We start from the raw sequence: 19,275 nt of genomic DNA, 5'->3' as shown, positions 1-19,275 counted from the left end.
CTTTACATCAAGCAAACAATTATGCAATACAATATATAATAGTGAATTCAGATCATAATTCTGATTGCAAAAGCTGCTAGACAGAACAATCTTAAAAACAGTCCTACTGTACTGTCAGGAGGACATCCTGGGCCACATTTGTGGGGGTCAGTCTAGCAGGCAACATGCTTGCTTTTCAAAATGATGGCCATTTCACATGTTATAGCAACAAGGGAGCTTAAGTGGGTTTTTTTTTAAATTTGATCATTTTATTTTTTTTATTTAAAAGGGACAGTGCAGTTTAACATATTTCAAGTGCAAGACATGAAACTGATGTGCCGCACACAGGTTTATAGCTACTGCTAATTTTCAACAATTGCCCCTTGTTGGGCTTACAATCTAAATAGATACATTTGTAGATATTATGTTTCTGTTGCTAAAAGTCGATTTTTTTTCATTCAATATTCTTGGGGATTCTTATTTTGAATTTAGTAGGACTTCAGAAATGTACAGTAAACCTATCCCACTTAACCAATTGTTACGGCCCTAGCAGGGCCTCCTCCTGAAGGTGCCTGTGTGGGCGTGTCCCACCACCTCTTTTGCCTGAGGTGCCACCTTTCCCTGTTACACAGCTGACTCACATCAGTAATTAAAAGTATTTAAGCCCAGGGAAAGGTGAGCTCTGGGCCAGAGTGCCAGTAGTGTGGTTACAGCTAGTGAGCTGAGTGGGTGTTGTGTTTGCAGCTAGTGAGCTGTGTTTTTGGTGGTTTTCAGTAGTGATGGGCAGATGAAGCCCCATGAAGCACTGGAGCTTTTCATCCAATTGGTTCACCCCAACGCGAAGCTTCATGAAGCTTCATTTGCTCTAGCAGGACACCTACTGGACGTAAAAATAATAGCTGGCATGAATTTGAAGAGTGTGGCATTTTGCACACAGCCTGTAAATGTCAACAACAAAAGGAGTGTGTAAAACATGTATATTGTAGTGATGGCAGTATACTGTGTATATTTATGCTGGCAGTATGGAAAATGATTATTTGCGGCAAAGTTCGAACCGCTTCATGAACCAGTCACGTGGTACAGCCGGGCAGCGAGGCTTCGGACGTCATCATTTTCAGCTCCTCCCATAAATGAAGCAAGCCTCGATACGCGCTTCGCGGAAACGCCCCCTCCATTACTCGACACACGCTCCGAAGCCTCGATACAGAACGTCCCATCACTAGTTTTCAGCTAGTGAGCTGCTCTCTTTCTTTTTGGCTTACGTTTTACTTTATTGACCAACACCTAAGTTTTGTTTGTTTTCTTAAATGGTGATAGCGGCTTGTCCGTCTCTTTTACTTGGTATGAATTGAGACTTTAATACTCTTTAATTTACCCTTTTGCCTCCTTGACTCCTTTTTCTGACCCGGTCACTTTTGTTACTTCCCCCTCCCCGCCTAGACCCCTCAGGGGAACGTAACAAAATGTTTGATTCAGTGTCCTTTGTAGTGGACAGCAAGACTCCCACATTTTCAATCTGTGTCCACACTTCAGGAAGCAGAGGGCTGAGTGATGTAGAGTTCTTTTAAATTCTGGATTTCACTCAGTCAGACTTGCATATAGGATGAGGCGGAGGAGTGCAGGGAGGTGAGAGTCAGAGGGCACACCAGCTTCTGAGGAGCCTGAGAAGAAAGCCACTGTCACTTATGGACAAGCGTGTAACCAAAGGTGTTTTTTGGCTCTACCCGTTCTTTCTTTATGGATTCAATTTCAACCCTATTAACACTGGGTTGAAAGACTAACAATAAACATGAAAACAGGGCAACTCTGTCTATAACCACCATGACTGGAGGATCAGTGATCAGACAGCCAGGTTCTTGAAAGTGTCAAAGCACACAAACCAAAGGGAGATGCTCATCTCTGCAGGCAGCCCAAACATTTATAAGCTGCATATCATACGTTAATATCTATGACATGACTTGACTCTGGATATATTCAGTACTATTTATAGCAATTTCAATGCATATAGACAGATTGTTTAAGACTGTTACTTTCCAGCACTGACAAGATGACTTCAATGTGTGATCAGACGATAGAAGGCCAGTGCAGATGTTTCCTACAGCACTTACGCAATACCTATTAACCATAATAGGCTTCAGCTGTGGTCTCTTTGCTCCAGCATAGACTACTCAAACACTGGGATGTTCTTCTCTGAACTTCACCTTCCTTTTTTTTAAATCAAGTATTTCCCTTCATCTAACAGTTCAGAGATCCACATGAAAAAAAACAAAACAAAATGAGGGACAGAATAAAATAAACAACATTTTTGAAAAAAGGTTTTGCTGGAACATTTTTCTTTCAACCACATATGGTAGCCATGGTAACTTTCAGGATTTGTGGAGGGAGAAATCAAGTCAAACAGTTCTGAAGCAAACTGATGTATTCTGAGAGAATTAAAAGACATAACAATTGTTACTATCAGGAGACCGTTGTGAGATTTGTTTGAAATAAAAGTAACCTTTTTGATTGATTAAGTAATGTTACTAGGTTTAAGAATGTAAAGGCTCAGTTTAGGAAAAGCACCCGTGAAGCTCTACTGCAGCACATGTAAAAACCTCCCAACACAAATAACACCAGGTGTGTTCCCAGTCTGAGATTTATTCTTTGATATAAAACTGCTACAGTATAAAATGCAGCACCTCAATGCGAGATTCAGATTTAGAAAAATAAAAGATTTAAAATGATGACAGAAAGATGGAAAATATAAAGGAAACATTTTAAGAAACATAATAAGTAATCATGCATCCCTAGTTGCACAGTAAGATGTGCTGTATTTCCATGATGACTTCAGGTGCGCTGAGGTGGCAGCACAAGTTTCTTTCTCAGGGTGAATCTCACTTCAGGCATCTGCTTGGCCAACGAGGAGGTCTCTCTATGTGCTACATCATCGTTCACGTAGTGGAGGATGGAGACGATGTCTTCGCCCCTAAGAGCATTTATAGAGATACAAAAACATGTTACTACTACTGTCAGGGTCAGTGTGCACATGTGTTTGGTGATTTTAAAACAATTACCTGGGACAGCGCTCCTTCAGCTGCTCACAAAGAGACTGAACGAACCAGCTTCCATCGACTATATGTCGATGTGCAGCATGATCTTCAACAGTGGCCATGGCAACCAGAACATCAGCTTCCTCAGGGATGGTCAATGGTGAAGTATCATCATCAGTCTCCATCAGCTGCACTCCATGCTGTATGTTACTTCCTTGGCAGGCCTGGATCAGGAACACTTTGGGCTTACCGGTGAGGACGGACTGGTCACACCCCCTGAACTTTCGGGTAATTTCTTTAATGGGGAGGGGGTTCCTGTCAGTTCCCAAAACTACACCCTTTTTTCCGTGACTCAGAATAGAGCAGATGAAAGCATCACCGTGCTCAAGGACCTGCTGAGGATCAACAAAGCTGCTGCCATCCCACTCTTTTAAGTTGAACTTCTGCAGCTGAGACATGTCTGCCAGGGAAGCAACAAACGTCAGTGCCTGATCCATCTGATCCTTGTTCAGGTCTTCACACATCAGCACTCTGAAGCCCAGACACCTGAACACCTCTGCCAAGCTTTCTGCAAAAAATGTAATTAGAGAAAAATATTTAAGCACCAGATACTAACAAGAAAGAATAAAAAATCTGCCCCTGAAACTTACGGGCGTCTTTATCTGTTCCTCTTCTCGGTGAACCATCCTTGAAGTTCTTATTGTTTATGATCACGCAGAGGCCGACGGGCCGGCTAATGATTTGATAAACATCCTAAAGAGTGGACACCAAGATTTTACATGTGTTACTACAGGATGCGTAACCACAGAATCTCATCTACATATCTGCCTCAAGCAATGTCACAAGTGTAGGAGGCTGTTTCTGCATCACCATCTTACCTGTGACATATTCCCATCTTGTAGCAGAACATGTGAGGGAAGAACAATAAAACTGAGGTAAACAACCAAACACAACAGGAGACACAGTGTTTCTATACTGTATTACGTGTGTGTTACCGTGCTGACATGAAGACACTTGGACAGGCTCGGATAAAAGGGGGGTACAACTCAGCTGTAAACTCGCCAGCAGAGGGAAAGTTTCTTTAATGCCGCCATCGGTTTGCAGGAGGTTCAGGAAGTCTTTGCATTTATCTTCTCCTTTATTCATGATCGTATCCACGAGCTCAATGACGTGTGTCTCCACATTTGCACTGTTGATGCTTTTAAGATTCTTGTACTCCCGCTGAGTGATCAGGTTATTCTCATAAACTTTGCTGAGAATTAGCCCGTGGTCTCCGGACAGAATCTCATGAATGGCTGTTTTATTGCTCCTTATTGCATTTTGGGCCGACATGCTGAATCTGCGCAAAGGAAAGAGTCAGAGGTGATCCTAAAAACTACTGTCTATGAGAAGGAAGTGGTTTACTACAGCTTACTATCGTAATAATAGCTGCACATTATATTACATAAAACGTAATTCTCTTACGGTCAGTTGGAACTTCTGCTGTCCTTGAAAACGAAACCTCGTTCCTTCTTTCAAATAACATTGAGCTCGAAACTCTCCCGCCTTCTGAGAACAGACTCGGAAGTGACGCAGATCCTCCAATAACGACTACACGCTATACAATAGCGCCCTCTCCTTCTGGACAGCAGGAATAACAGGTTTACAGCCTTTGGTGTAGCACTGAGAAGAAGCTGTGCTGCAGCATCCCTGTCGCAGCAGAGAGTATTCCCCACAAATCCCCCACCCTGCTGCAAAAACGCACAGTATTATTACACAAACATAACATATTTTGTAAAGATCTCACAGTGAATTTCACACTGAATTTATCCGTGTGTGCGTGTGTGTGCACGCCCATGTGCAACTGTACATTGTAAATCATGATTAAAAGACATAAAAGCTGCATTTTAAGAAATAAATTTATGGAGCGCATTGTAGTTACCATGATAATTTATTTGGTGAAGGCAGACCCTTTGTATATGTGGAAAACAAACCACATATCTGCCAACCTGCTGCCTCAGGCTCAGGTGTTCCACTCCCATTGCCCCATTCCCACACACTGATATCTGAGGATGGAGGTTAGTTATTTTATGTCACAAAACAAGTGGAATTGTGTAAGGAAAAAAAAATCTTTCCTTTTTGCTAAGGCATATAGGATTCCCATGATGCATTGAGTATTTCTTCCTCAGTCACATTTCTCACTCACTGTGTGTTAATAGACCTCGCTGCATTGAATTATTAATCTTCAGCTCTCTTCCACAGCATGTCTTTTATCCTGTCTTCCTTCCCTCACCCCAACTGGTTGCAGCAGATGGCCGCCCCTCAGGGCCGTGCAGAGAGGTTTAAAGGGGCGGGTGCTCAAAGTTAAAAAGGGGCACATTGAACCAGGCTGAATAACAACAACACACATTCATCAAGAATCTAATATGGGAAGGGCAGGGCTGTGTTGATCTGAGACTGTAGACATTAAAAAGACTACTGTAGACTACGTACGACTCTGGATACTGTAGCTCCTGTGAAAACTAAGGCCTCAAATCAGAAGTACCTGACTCCGTGGTATAATTCTGAAACACGTACCCTAAAGCAGATGACTCGTAATCTGGAGAGGAAATGGCGTGTCACAAATCTAGAGGATCATCATTTAGCCTGGAGAAATAGTTTGCTGCTTTATAAGAAAGCCCTCCGCAAAGCCAGAACATCTTACTATTCATCACTGATTGAAGAAAATAAGAACAACCCTAGGTTTCTCTTCAGCACTGTAGCCAGGCTGACAAAAAGTCAGAGCTCTTTTGAGCCAACCATCCCTTTAACGTTAACTAGTAATGACTTCATGAACTTCTTCACAAATAAAATTTTTATCATTAGAGAAAAAATTACCAATAATCATCCCACAGATGTAATATTATCTACAGCTACTCTTAGTACCATTGATATTAAGTTAGACTCTTTTTCTCAAATTGATCTTTCTGAGTTAACTTCAATAATTACTTCCTCCAAACCATCAACGTGTCTTTTAGACCCCATTCCTACAAAACTGCTCAAAGAAGTCCTGCCATTAATTAATTCTTCGATCTTAAATATGATCAACCTATCTCTAATAATCGGCTATGTACCACAGGCCTTCAAGCTGGCTGTAGTTAAACCTTTACTCAAAAAGCCATCTCTAGACCCAGCAGTCTTAGCTAATTATAGGCCAATCTCCAACCTTCCTTTCATATCAAAAATCCTTGAAAGAGTAGTTGTCAAACAGCTAACAGATCATCTGCAGAGGAATGGTTTATTTGAAGAGTTTCAGTCAGGTTTCAGAGCTCAGCACAGCACAGAAACAGCTTTAGTGAAGGTTACAAATGATCTTCTTATGGCCTCTGACAGTGGACTCATCTCTGTGCTTGTCCTGCTAGACCTCAGTGCAGCGTTCGATACTGTTGATCATAATATCCTATTAGAGCGATTAGAACATGCTGTAGGTATTACAAGTACTGCGCTGCAGTGGTTTGTATCATATCTATCTAATAGACTCCAATTCGTGCATGTAAATGGAGAGTCCTCTTCACACACTGAGGTTAATTATGGAGTTCCACAGGGTTCAGTGCTAGGACCAATTCTGTTTACATTATACATGCTTCCCTTAGGCAGTATCATTAGAAGACATAGCATACATTTTCACTGCTATGCAGATGACACCCAGCTCTATCTGTCCATGAAGCCAGATAACACACACCAATTAGTTAAACTGCAGGAATGTCTTAAAGACATAAAGACCTGGATGGCCGCTAACTTTCTGCTTCTTAATTCAGATAAAACTGAGGTTATTGTACTCGGCCCTGAAAATCTTAGAAATATGGTATCTAATCAGATTCTTACTCTGGATGGCATTACCTTGGCCTCCAGTAACGCGGTGAGGAACCTTGGAGTCATTTTTGACCAGGACATGTCCTTCAACGCACATATTAAACAAATATGTAAGACTGCTTTCTTCCATTTGCGCAACATCTCTAAAATTAGAAATATCCTGTCTCAGAGTGACGCTGAAAAACTAGTTCATGCATTTATTACTTCCAGGCTGGACTACTGTAATTCATTATTATCAGGATGTCCAAAAAACTCACTGAAAAGCCTTCAGCTAATCCAAAATGCTGCAGCAAGAGTCCTGACAGGGACTAGAAAGAGAGAGCATATTTCTCCTGTTTTGGCTTCCCTTCATTGGCTTCCTGTTAAATCCAGAATTGAATTCAAAATCCTGCTCCTCACATACAAGGTCTTAAATAATCAGGCCCCATCTTATCTTAATGACCTTGTAGTACCATATCACCCTATTAGAGCACTCCGCTCTCGCTCTGCAGGCCTACTTGTTGTTCCTAGAGTATTTAAAAGTAGAATGGGAGGGAGAGCCTTCAGTTTTCAGGCCCCTCTTCTGTGGAACCAGCTTCCAGTTTGGATTCGGGAGACAGACACTATCTCTACTTTTAAGATTAGGCTTAAAACTTTCCTTTTTTCTAAAGCATATAGTTAGGGCTGGACCAGGTGACCCTGAATCCTCCCTTTGTTATGCTGCAATAGATGTAGGCTGCCGGGGGATTCCCATGATGCATTGAGTTTTTCCTTTCCAGTCACCTTTCTCACTCACTATGTATTAATAGACCTCTCTGCATTGAATCATATCTGTTATTAACCTCTGTCTCTCTTCCACAGCATGTCTTTATCCTGTCTTCCTTCTCTCACCCCAACCGGTCGCAGCAGATGGCCGCCCCTCCCTGAGCCTGGTTCTGCCGGAGGTTTCTTCCTGTTAAAAGGGAGTTTTTCCTTCCCACTGTCGCCAAAGTGCTTGCTCATAGGGGGTCATATGATTGTTGGGTTTTTCTCTGTATCTATGAAGCGCCTTGAGGCGACTTTTGTTGTGATTTGGCGCTATATAAATAAAATTGAATTGAATTGAATTGAATTAAAAAGTCCATAGGAGAGATGGTAGCTGATTAAACAAGTGTCATGAGATAATAACAAAATGCAAAGATTGGTGACAGCGCTTGGAACCATAAGGCAACAAAAAACTGTGAGAAATAATTTAGGCTCTGCCTGTGAATCACTCTTTGCTTCTCTTCTTCCATCCCATCATTTCATATATCACTCTCCACTTGCTATGTGAGAACAAGGCACAACTTGCTATTGCAATAAACTATAATCTAATTATCCACACCTAACAACTCCTGCACTTAATCTATAATAAAATGATGACAGAAAAATGTTATAGCACTGCCTTTAGTAGCCTCACACAGCTCCTACTGTTTCCTCCTCATGTCCTTACCAGGCATGTCTGGACAATGTTATATCATGAGTAATATTTTTTTTTAAACTCCATCTAAATAAAACACACACATGCACACACAGGGACATTTTAGACCTTCTTCAGAATACTGTACTATGGGCATCATGGTGCTGATCCAGAATCCTTACATTATTATTTATTACTAGAGCTACAATAATAAAGCAATGAGGAGGGGGAAGTAATAAATATGAAATAATGTATTTATGATGATTCCATTTGTTTCACTATCCACTCTGTGCAGGGGCAAAGCTTATTACTTTTTTAAACTGTAGAGATACAATCATTTTACTGCTGTAAAATCCAAATTTTGTCTTATTTAAAATATAAATCTAATATAATCTGCTTCTTAATGTATGTTCTTTAAAATACAGCTTGTGTTTTTTAATATATTATAATAATTATTATGTGGACATGCATATTAGACCGTTTTTTAGTGAAATATAATCCCTCCAGAAAGGCAGGAAAAGCCCGGAAACTTACTTTAAAACTAAATATGTTTCTAAATACTTTAAAACTAAATATGTTCCCTAAAACGGTGACAGAGCTACAGACCCATGAAAGCCTTACACAGGTAGCCAGCAGCTATGACCAGCACTACTTGTGCAGTTAATAAAAGGACAGGTAATGTTTGTCGCGCTGTTGCACACACAACACGCTCGTTTGTTTCAGTTAGTCAGTTGCCACAAGACAGCTTACCAACGTGTACGTAATAAGCTAATACTCCTGGGTGCTATACACTACAGTTTACGCTGTACACCTACTTACTGGTTTTGTCGCATCAGTCTGTGTCTCTGAGTTAACTTGTGTTTCTCCTACAGCTCCGGACCGCTAAAAATGCGCGTGCTCTTTGTGAGCTCGTTCCCGGCTCGTAACCAGCGCGTTCTGCCGTCAAGGGCGATCATTGGTTAAATGTGATCATGTGACTGATGCAAGCCAGATCCTTTTATTTAGCAAAACTGTGATTAATAGTTAAATATTATTGTTGAGGGGCACAGACAGGACTCCGCACGCACACACACATAAAAAAAAAAAAAAAAAAAAAAATTGCCTCAACAAAAGGGCACTTTGGGCACCCATCAGGAAAGGGGCGGGTGCTCAAGCCCCTCTAGCCCCCCCCTCTGCACGTGCCTGCCGCCCCTCCCTGAGCCTGGTTCTGCTGGAAGTTTCTTCCTGTTAAAAGGGAGTTTTTCGCTTCAAACTGTGGCCAAAGTGCTTGCTCATAGGGGGTCATGTAGGGCTGGGTATCCTCACTGATTTCTAGAATGATTTGATTCCGATTCACAAGGTCCCGAATCGATTCGATCCACGATTCGATTCGATTCAACACTCGCAAGACTTTTTCAAAGGTGTGAGCATCACAGCAGATACCTTTGTGTCAAAGTAGCTGAAGATAAAACACAGAAAAACATGAAGGTGATTTTCCTGTCCGGGATTTTATAAAAATATTCTGCAGTACATCAAAAACGAAAGAAAACCATTAATCAACATATGAACATTACCTCTGAAGTTACAGAGGTTTTATTAGAGACACAGCTAAGTGTTTTGCATTTTGTATAATTTTAAAAAGTTTAAATTTGTTCAGTAGCCTATTGAACGACAGAAATTAGGTTTTCTAAGTAAAAGGGAAAAACAACAGTAGACTTGTGCATAACAAGCAAGCGAATAATGCAGAAAAAAGATTTTTAGCTGGGAAACTGTTCTATACAGAGAGCGCGAGAGAGAGAAAGAGCTGTGCATGAAGTGTGATTTTTATCGTGGTGGAAGCAAAACAGCAAAAGTCAGAGGGAATGCATGACGATGTTTATGTGAAGCGTAGTTTGGATCTTCTTTTGCTGCTGGTTCGGTCAATATTGTTTGGAGAGAGATAAAACTAACAGCTTTAGAATCAACGCAAAAGGGGCTTAAACATAAAGCGCGACCCGCCGAAACATCAGAATCAGCGAGGTGTCGGCTTTCAGCCCCGACCGTGTCCGTGCTGTCACTGATTCTGATCCGCTTTGTGTTTACGTCTTTGTGCAGAATCCGTGTACCTGCTCTCATTTACTGTTTTAGCTTTTGTGTGGATTAACCTGAGATTCTGGCATTTCGGGCAAAATTAATTTATATTAAAAAATCGATTCAGGATTTTAATGAATCGATATCACGTTATCCAAGCCAGAATCGATTTTAATCGATAAATTGATTATCAAAACCCACCCCTAGTCATATGATTGTTGGGTTTTTCTCTGAATGTATCATTGTAGGGTCAACCTTACAATATAAAGCGCCTTGAGGGGACTGATGTTGTGATTTGGTGCTATATAAATAAAATTGAATTGAATAGAACAAACAGCAGCCCGATATCAGTCAGAGCTGCCATTAAACAGAAGCTATGAACACAGCTCTCTTGAGTGGGCAATTGAAGAAGTTTGTTTCAAGTTTTAGATTTAGGTTGCTCTTCATATTGTTTTGATGCCACCAAAGAAGACTGTGTTGAAAAGCTTTCAGTAATGAACCGTTTTTCAGTACAAGCTTAAATGCTTCAGAAAGCTTCATTTAGCCTGCAGAAACACAAAGTCCATTGAGCCAAAATGGAAGGAAACACACGGGCAGACAAAAAGTACAACACAACAGAAAGCTAGGACAAACCGAGACTTTATATACAGACAGATGGAGCATTAAAAGAGAATGAGTCACATCTGGGGGAAAATAAGAAACAGGTGAAAATAATCAGATAACTAAACAGGGGAAGCAAAAACGCACAGGAGACAGACTAGAAAAATAAAACAGGAAATGGCGACTAAATAAGATATGGATGAAACACGGGAACGTAAAATAAACTTAACCAAGGAACAGAATACGATCAAACTAGAATTATGAACAGAACACAGACTACAGGTAAAAAGGCCTGAGGATATAGACATAATGAAACCAGCCATACTATAAAAATAAAAATTGCATAATTACAACAGACTAAGGGTCAAAGAAAAACCTAAAAATAACAGAAAATGAGCGCAGGAAAAAACAAAACACACACACACACACACACACACACACACACACACACACACACACACACACACACACACACACCAAAAACAAAATCAGTATATATAGTATATAGTAACAAAATAAAAATAAAACAAATGCTGTTGTAACTGAACTAACTCCATAAAGGTTTAGTTTCACCAAACTAAAGAAAACAAGAAAACACCTGCAAATATTTTCTAAAAGTAGTGTTTGTTTTAAATTTAAAATATTGTACAACAAGACCAAGCTGCAAACGTGAACGCAATTCTTTTTCTCAACTGAAGCCTTTAATCGAACAATCAAACAAACAAATTGCCACTCTCTTATGGCCAGACACGTGACAGCTCTTCTGCTATCATTTTGTTCACATTTGAAATAAAAATGCAGACATAAGTGTACACATTAGTTTTTGAGTGCTAGTGAAAAGGGTTTTCTTTTTGTTTGTACTCTCTTGAGAATTTTTCTCCTCAAAATGCAACATTTGTACTTGCAAAAATTATTTATGTGCGCTTAGAATAGAGGCACATGATCTATAAGTCATTTCTAAATGTTAATGTTTGGTTTATTTCGGTGTTTTATTGGTTCCTGACTAAATCAGTTTGGCTTCATAACTGGACCGTTTAATTTAATATTGAAGCCTTACTCTGAGAGCTGTCAGTGTACTTTGAATTTCACCCGTCATATCCCCCCCGATGTAAAATCTTCTGTTCTTATTTAAACGGCTGACTGTGAATTGAATTTAACATTAAAATATATTTTAATACAAGAAGAAACATTTTCACCGGGAGCAAAAATAGCATGTTAATAAGTGGACATCCTGAAGATTGTATTTTAAATATTGTTCAGTTCTCTTCCAAACCCCAGCAGCTGTGTGTTGTAAGTTTTGAGTGTCTATTAAAATGAAAATAAAAGCATTCTAACATCTCACCTGTTTGTCTTTATTCAGGCATACATGTGTTTATTAATAGAGAGATTAAGCTTGTGTTTCTGACATGTAGTGGCTTTGCTTAACCGTATGAAGCTTATTAGACATTATGAAACAGATGATACGTAAAAGCAAATTTTGCCAAAGTGCTTAAGGTACTTTTTAATTATTTTTTTCTTAAAAAAAATCTACTACATTATGTGCATTTTTTTCATTTCATGTGTAATTTCCAATGCAAATATTAATCACAGTTACATTAAGAAGGAAACGCAGTAAAAACTCAGGAACGGAGATGTCATCACGTACACTGCCGTCCTCGGGAAGTCAGGACTCCCATGTGAATCGACAAAGTCCGGACTGGCGAGAGAATTGAGAAACTGCCATTATTTGTTGTATTTCGTCACTGGGAGCCTCCAAACATAAAAACTTGAGCCTAAACAGAAACACGTGAAAGGCAGTCCTGCTCGTGTATTCATCACCAGGAGATATCAAAGACATGAAAGGCAAAATCGTGTGCCATAGCCAGGGGTTAAAATGGGCCCGTGTTTTTATTTATTTATTATTGCAATGGTGGCTGATAATGAAGTCGTCAGCAAAGAACAAGTGACTTTTAATGAACGCAGCACATAAACATAGTTGAATGTAGTACAGCTTACATGTGTGTTTATCAGTTAGCCATCTTAACTATATTCCTGGACAGCATTATTCTTTGACAGTATTCCACAGTGGTGCAGTTTGGTATGTAGCGCAGTGAGTTTTAGGCCTCAGTAATGCAGTGCAACGTTGTTATTGTTAAGTGTGATTCATCACTAAGCTGTCAATCACTTGAGTTGACCTCATTTAAATCGATAATAAAATATAAATATTATACATATAAGAAACCCCAAAGAATAAATTCGAAACCGAATTGGTTAAGAAAGAACAAGCCCCGCCTCCCCCTGCTATTTACGTGCTCAGATGCAGCCTGAACACACACACACACACACAGGTACTGTTTAAAGTTTAGTGTTAACCTGAGTCACTGATCATTTACAGTATTAGAGAGTCTGGCAGTCTTTGCATGATGTCCACGTTACTGTAAGTTTCCAGCTGACTCTCAGCTGTGCCAGCAGGAAGGAGGCTCAATAAACCTGCATCCTGAGGTTTGTCATGCAGGATTAAATGAGGCAGACTTTGTTCAGACAGCTAGGATTGTATTTTACACTGACCCTAGATCAGTATAAGTATCATACAATGTAAACGAAGCACTGAAACTTGCACATATTTTTATAGATGCATTGAAGCTAATCGGGATATTTACTGTCAATCTGTGGCTGCGATTAATCACTTTACTGGAAACTTTATTAAGTAGTAACTCATTACTTCATCACAGAGGCTAATATTTCTGTCCTAAAATCGTTTAATCGTTTAAATAGTAACAGCCAGTGGCGGAGCGGGGGGTGGCTTAAAGTTAACAAATATGTTTTTTATATTTATCAACCTAAAAAAATAAACATTTAGTCTGATTTGATGTTACAATTAAAAAAGTGTTTGTGTTTTTGATCTGAAGAGTGTGTAAATATCTGGTTTCAACTGTATATTTGATGATGTTGATGTTTGGCTTGATTGTCAGCACAAAGAGGGAGAGAGAGGAACAGAGAGGGAGAGAGAGGAACAGAGAGGGAGAGAGAGAGAGAATGAGGACAGAACAGAGATGGAACAAGAGCAGGTGACACAGACATGTTAGTCAAATGGTTGTTTAACAAAAGTATCACCGTATCATAGGTACTCATGTATCTTGTACCTAGTGTTTCGTTTTAGGTTTGTTATTTTTCAAATTCTATATTTATTAAGTTATGCAGGATTGTTTGCACAACAAGGCTAAATAATTATATAAACTTTCAGTGTACTAAATAGTGGACTTTGGTAGAATTAAAAAAATAAGTGTAGTGCAGGTCTATGAAGATTTTTCGTGCTACTATCATCTAGTTCTGATTCTGATTCATGCATACTACCCTTTAGGGCTAAGCCCCGGGTGTATCAAATGTCTGCCTCCGCCTCTGGTAACAGCCTTATTGTAATATAAGCTAACCTTTACATCGTAATGTTAAGCTAGCACCATAAAGACAGTAAAACACATAATAATATCTAGAAATGCATCTTAAAGCTGTTATATTAGCACTCGTTCTATTACTAACGTAACCACATTAACATTATTGACACTCGCTGACTTTCCATAGTCGTTGATAAGTGAAGCAGATGGAGCCTGACCCTGAGTCGCATATTTGATGAATTAAACCTTGTGATCCACAAAACAGCAGCGGCTTCGCTCATGCGCGATTCATTTGCAGTTTGGATGCATAGGTGTGAACATCTCCTGCCCTGATAGCAGCTGGGGGAGGACTATCCTCCGCCCATGAGCACTTTGGCACGAGTGAGGTGCCCACGGCAGCACCGCTGCTTGTTGAGAGCAAGAGTGATACGTGTTTTCATGTCAAAAAGTCGTCATAAATAAGTCTCCAATAACACCAGAATAAGTCTCCAGATTTTCTAGTCGCTTTTTAGGGGGAAAAAAGTCGCTAAGGGGGTCTGAAAACTCGCTAAATATAGCGACAAAGTCGCTAAGTTGGCAACACTGGTTAGGAGTGAGCACGTGTTGCAATGTATATTTGTACGTGTGATTTGGCTCTAGAAGAATGTACAAACAGCAAATGTGAGTTTCACTTGTCATTACACTTCAGCGGAAGTATCAACAGTGCATGCATTAACCTGGACATGGACAACAGCAGAGGTGGGCAGTAAAGACACCCAGGTGTCGTCCACATATCTGTACCAGTGGCTGGGTACTCTTCCTTTGAAAGAGCCAAGAGCCTTCCTTTCCACTTCCTCCATGTAAAGGTTGGCTACAATAGGTGACACGGGGGAGCCCATGGCACAGCCATGTTTTTGTCTGTAAAAGCCTTCGTTGTACTTGAAATATGTAGTGGTGAGGCAGAGGTCTAACAGTGTGCAGATCTGATCGGGTGTGAAGTTGGTCCTGTCCTCCAAGGAGCTGTCTTCTTGTAGTCGTTTTCTGACAGTCTCCACAGCCTCCGTGGTGGGTATGCAAGTGAAGAGAGAGACTACATCAAAGGACACCATGGTTTCATCTGGATCCAGGGTAAGTTTCTGGACCTTGTCGGTGAAGTCGGTGGAGTTCTTGATGTGGTGTGGGTTGTGTAGGTTCAGGATGAGGAGTGTGTGTTTTTGAAAGCAAGGTGTGAAATTTCCTGCGTTGTCTTTTAGTATTAGTATTTATTTATTTATTGTCATTGTCAAGAACAATGAAATTGCGTTTGGGGCTTCCATACAACCCCCAAAAAAGAAGAAAATAATAAATACCCCTTAAAACCCAAGTGTACATATTTAACCCAGTGTGACTCCAATGCAATAAGACAATCCTTAGCAATAATGTTCGTAGAAATTCAGACAAAGACCTGAGAAACATGACAAAATACAACAATGCAACCCATTCAATATTATTGTACTGTGAGATATGATATCAGATATGATAGTTATCTATTTAAGAAAGAGGGGGGGGGGGGGCAGGAGGGGGAAGAGAATAAAGATATGATGCACCAATGCAGACCAGTTCATTGCTATTAAGAAGTTGGATATGGTTATTGTCCGTGAGAGGGGGGCAGAGAGTTCAGGAGCCTCACAGCCTGTGGATACAGGCTGTTGGCCAGTCTGGATGTTCTGGCCTGTATAGACCTGTACCTTCTCCCTGAGGGCAGCAGATGGAAAAGGTGGCGCGCAGGGTGATGTTGGTCCCGCAGGATACTGTGCACCCTCCTCAGACAGCGAGTGGGGAAGATATTACTGATCTCTGGCAGACTTGTTCCAATAATTCTGCCAGCTTCTTTCACCACCCGCTGGAGTGCTTGCTGATCGGCCTTGGTGCAGCTGGGGAACCACACTAGAAATCCATACGTCAGAACGCTGCTGATGGCACAGTTGTAGAAGTTCAACATCAGAGATCTGGGAATGTGTGCGCTCCGCAGTCTCCTCAGGTAGTAGAGGCGCTGTTGGGCCTTCCGTACAACTGAGGTGATATGGTTGCCCCAGGACAGGTCCTCGGTCACAGTTACCCCCAAGAATTTAAAACTGCTCACCCTCTCCACCGCCTCACTGCCAATGAAGAGAGGCAGATGGTTGTTATGACCCCTCTTCCGGAAATCTACAATGATCTCCTTGGTCTTTTTGGTGTTTAAGACCAAGTTATTGTCGTGGCACCATGACTCTAGTTGTTGCACCTCTGTCCTATAGTTTGTCTCATCGTTGTTGGATATAAGTCCGAGCACTGTAGTGTCATCGGCAAACTTAACAATGAGATTGGACGCGCAGGAGGAAATACAGTCATGGGTGAAGAGAGTGTATAGCAGAGGGCTCAGAACACACCCCTGAGGGGCACCGGTGTTGACCACAAGGGTGGAAGAGGTGTTCTTACCCACTCTGACACTCCTTTAGAGTGTTGGGCCCGCTGAGCCTTGTCCACAAACTAGTAAACCCCTTCTAAGATTGGAGAGGGTAGAAGGATTTCCAGTTCCTGCAGGGTCTGGCTGATCTTGATCTGGAGGGCATCTATGGTGAAATGGACCTGTCTTATCCTTTCACTTAAAAGGTGATTTTGTGCTCTGTAGAATCAAGTCTGCTCTGTATCCCCTGACAGTGGATCCAAGGCGCAGGCTCTTAGGAACAACTCTGCTTTGTCTACATCTTAGGTTGAAACGGAGATGGTTCCTATAATCCGCTAGTTTCCTCGATTCCCTTTCATACTCCCGCACCAGTTGAAGGGTGTTCCTCCCAACATGTACGGCAATATGGCTGTGAAGGTTCTCAGTCATCCAGGTCACCGTAGTCAAAGGAGCTTGCAAAGAAAAGCGTCTGGACTTCTTTAAGTTGCTTGAAGACGTTTCACCTCTCATCCGAGAAGCTTCTACAAAACGCGACTACAAATGTTGTGGGTGCTAAATAAACAGAAGAAATTGATCCCTGTTGTCTTTGCTTACTGATTGTTTTTAGTGTTGACAATCCACATTGCCGGGATTGTATCTGTCAACATGTTTGTGGGTAGATCTGGATGTACCAGGGGTTAGTGCAGCCACTCAGCCTCTACTCAATGTGATCATACCAGCAGGTGCAGATGTGTCACAAGTTAATCTAGTAGTAGGCTATGGTACTTGGCCACAGGTGGCAGCAGTGGACTGACCTCCATTGGAGACTGCTCCAGCTGCTGTGTGATAGTGGATCTGCTACAAATTGAAGATCATAAGCAAGTTTTGGAAATTAACCCTTGTATTAAGTTGAAGAACAAACAATTGACATTGATTTTGTTGCGGGTCATTTAGATCCGTACTGTGTAAATCCACTCAGAATTATCCAAAAACTGCAATAAAACAATAGCAACTTTATTTTCCATTAGATAAACATGTAGAACACAGACATACAACAGTTAGACTTTCCATAACTATTTTAGGAACAATTTGGTTTTTCGTTCTTACAAACACATTTCTTTTGAACTTGCCCAACGTTCTCAGTTTTTCAATGCTCAACATTTTCTATTTTGTCCACATGATGGACAGAATGTAACTGTGTGCTTTCTGCAGATGTACTTCTTGCATTTCTCACAAAGAGTCCTTGTTTTCAAACAGGAACCTTCCTAACTAAGATTTAAAACAAGGGATTTCTACGTCTCCTCCAGTCTCACAAACAGATGACAAACCAAGCGACACACCTGAGTCACTGACTTTCTTAAATCCACTCACTCTCACTGGCTGTTTATTACTAATCACTGTGTAACTGCTGTGAATTCACAGTAACTGCCATCTCCTTACAAATGTTTATTAGATTAACCACACTTATAAAGACTGTATATAACAACCAACTCTAAAATGTTTGTTCGCAGAGAAAAGACACAGGCAGACTACACTAACGACATGTAACGGAGGCGGAAGGCTGGTTTTACTTCCACAGTGGGTTTTGTGCGAAGGAAGAAAATCTTCCTCCAACCGGATTGAGCAGTGGAGCCGCCAAGGGAAAGCACACGATTAAAAACTATATAATTAAAATATAATTTATTATATTTAAATAGTTAAAAATGTAAAATGAATTAAAACAACCTTGGCCAAGGGGTAACACAATAAAAATCAATAAAACACAACATTAAAAGTCCAGTGGCCTGCGCCACGACCTAAAAGTCCCAGGGAGCTAAGAAATCCGGCGAAGTAGTATAAAAAGGGAAACCCAGCGGAGTCCTCTCCTTCCTTTCCGCATTCGCGTCCCGATATGCTGGAGAAAGGGAGGAGCGGCAGTCACTATTCTTCTAGACAGTTTTATTTCATAAAAAGGGATAAGTCAGAGACTTACCCCGGGTGGGCAGAGCTCTCAACTCCGCCCGCCGCTTCTTTAAAACTGCAAATCGGCACAGCCGTCTCGTGCCTTCCGCTGGTGCTGTCTCCACTCTCCCCGCTGGTGTTGTCACTCCCCGCTGGCGATCTGCGCGCTGGCCCTCTGTGCGCTGGTCCTCTCCTCAAAGTCAACTCCAGCCGTCTTATATGTCACTCTGTAAATTATCTTGCCTCCCTCTCAGGTGTGTCCAATCAATAAAAACGGGGAAAAGGCGGAGTCTCTCCAGGACAATTTGACGGTATAACGAAAACATGCAACATAACCACTGCACAAAACATGACCGATACATGCAATATAAAAACTAAGTAAATACACTTCATATTAAAATATAGCACAGCAAAACAAAATCCGTCCTTCCCTGAATGACATCCCCCCACATTGAAATATTAGCAGTCCCTACTAATGCTCCATCTCCCTATAACGCTCAGGTGGAATCCCATGCGTGGTCCTAATGGGACATACCTGAATCACTCTGTTGAGGTGACACACAGTCAGTAAGGGGTAAAAACCCATAAAACACTGGCGCTGGGAAATCCGAAGGGCCTGTGGTCTGCTCCTCCGTAGGAGGGGTAAAGTCTGTTTGAGGAGCAATGCGCATTTTT

At 41.1% G+C, this 19,275-nt stretch overlaps 1 protein-coding gene across 1 annotated transcript; it reads right to left on the bottom strand.

Moving 5' to 3' along the window:
- Positions 1 to 2,596: 2,596 nt before the first annotated feature.
- LOC147308896 (caspase-8-like) lies at positions 2,597 to 9,348 on the bottom strand. The gene is made up of 7 exons (XM_086271243.1): positions 9,076 to 9,348; positions 4,473 to 4,628; positions 4,004 to 4,347; positions 3,887 to 3,903; positions 3,659 to 3,761; positions 3,033 to 3,576; positions 2,597 to 2,944 (listed from the first exon to the last, which is right to left on the bottom strand). Exons 3-7 carry the CDS (start codon positions 4,338 to 4,340, stop codon positions 2,806 to 2,808), a joined length of 1,140 nt encoding a protein of 379 aa, XP_086127369.1. The 5' UTR covers positions 4,341 to 4,347; positions 4,473 to 4,628; positions 9,076 to 9,348; the 3' UTR covers positions 2,597 to 2,805.
- Between the last annotated feature and the right edge of the window lie 9,927 nt (positions 9,349 to 19,275).

The sequence above is a fragment of the Aulonocara sp. 'chitande type north' Nkhata Bay genome, linkage group LG18 (genome assembly GCF_057382095.1).
Source record: "Aulonocara sp. 'chitande type north' Nkhata Bay isolate Kocher_YH1m ecotype deep benthic linkage group LG18, A_spYH_male_GT1.1, whole genome shotgun sequence".
NCBI lineage: Eukaryota > Metazoa > Chordata > Actinopteri > Cichliformes > Cichlidae > Aulonocara > Aulonocara sp. 'chitande type north' Nkhata Bay.
Note: the sequence above shows the minus strand (reverse complement) of the source record. Positions and strands in the feature narration are given on the sequence as shown.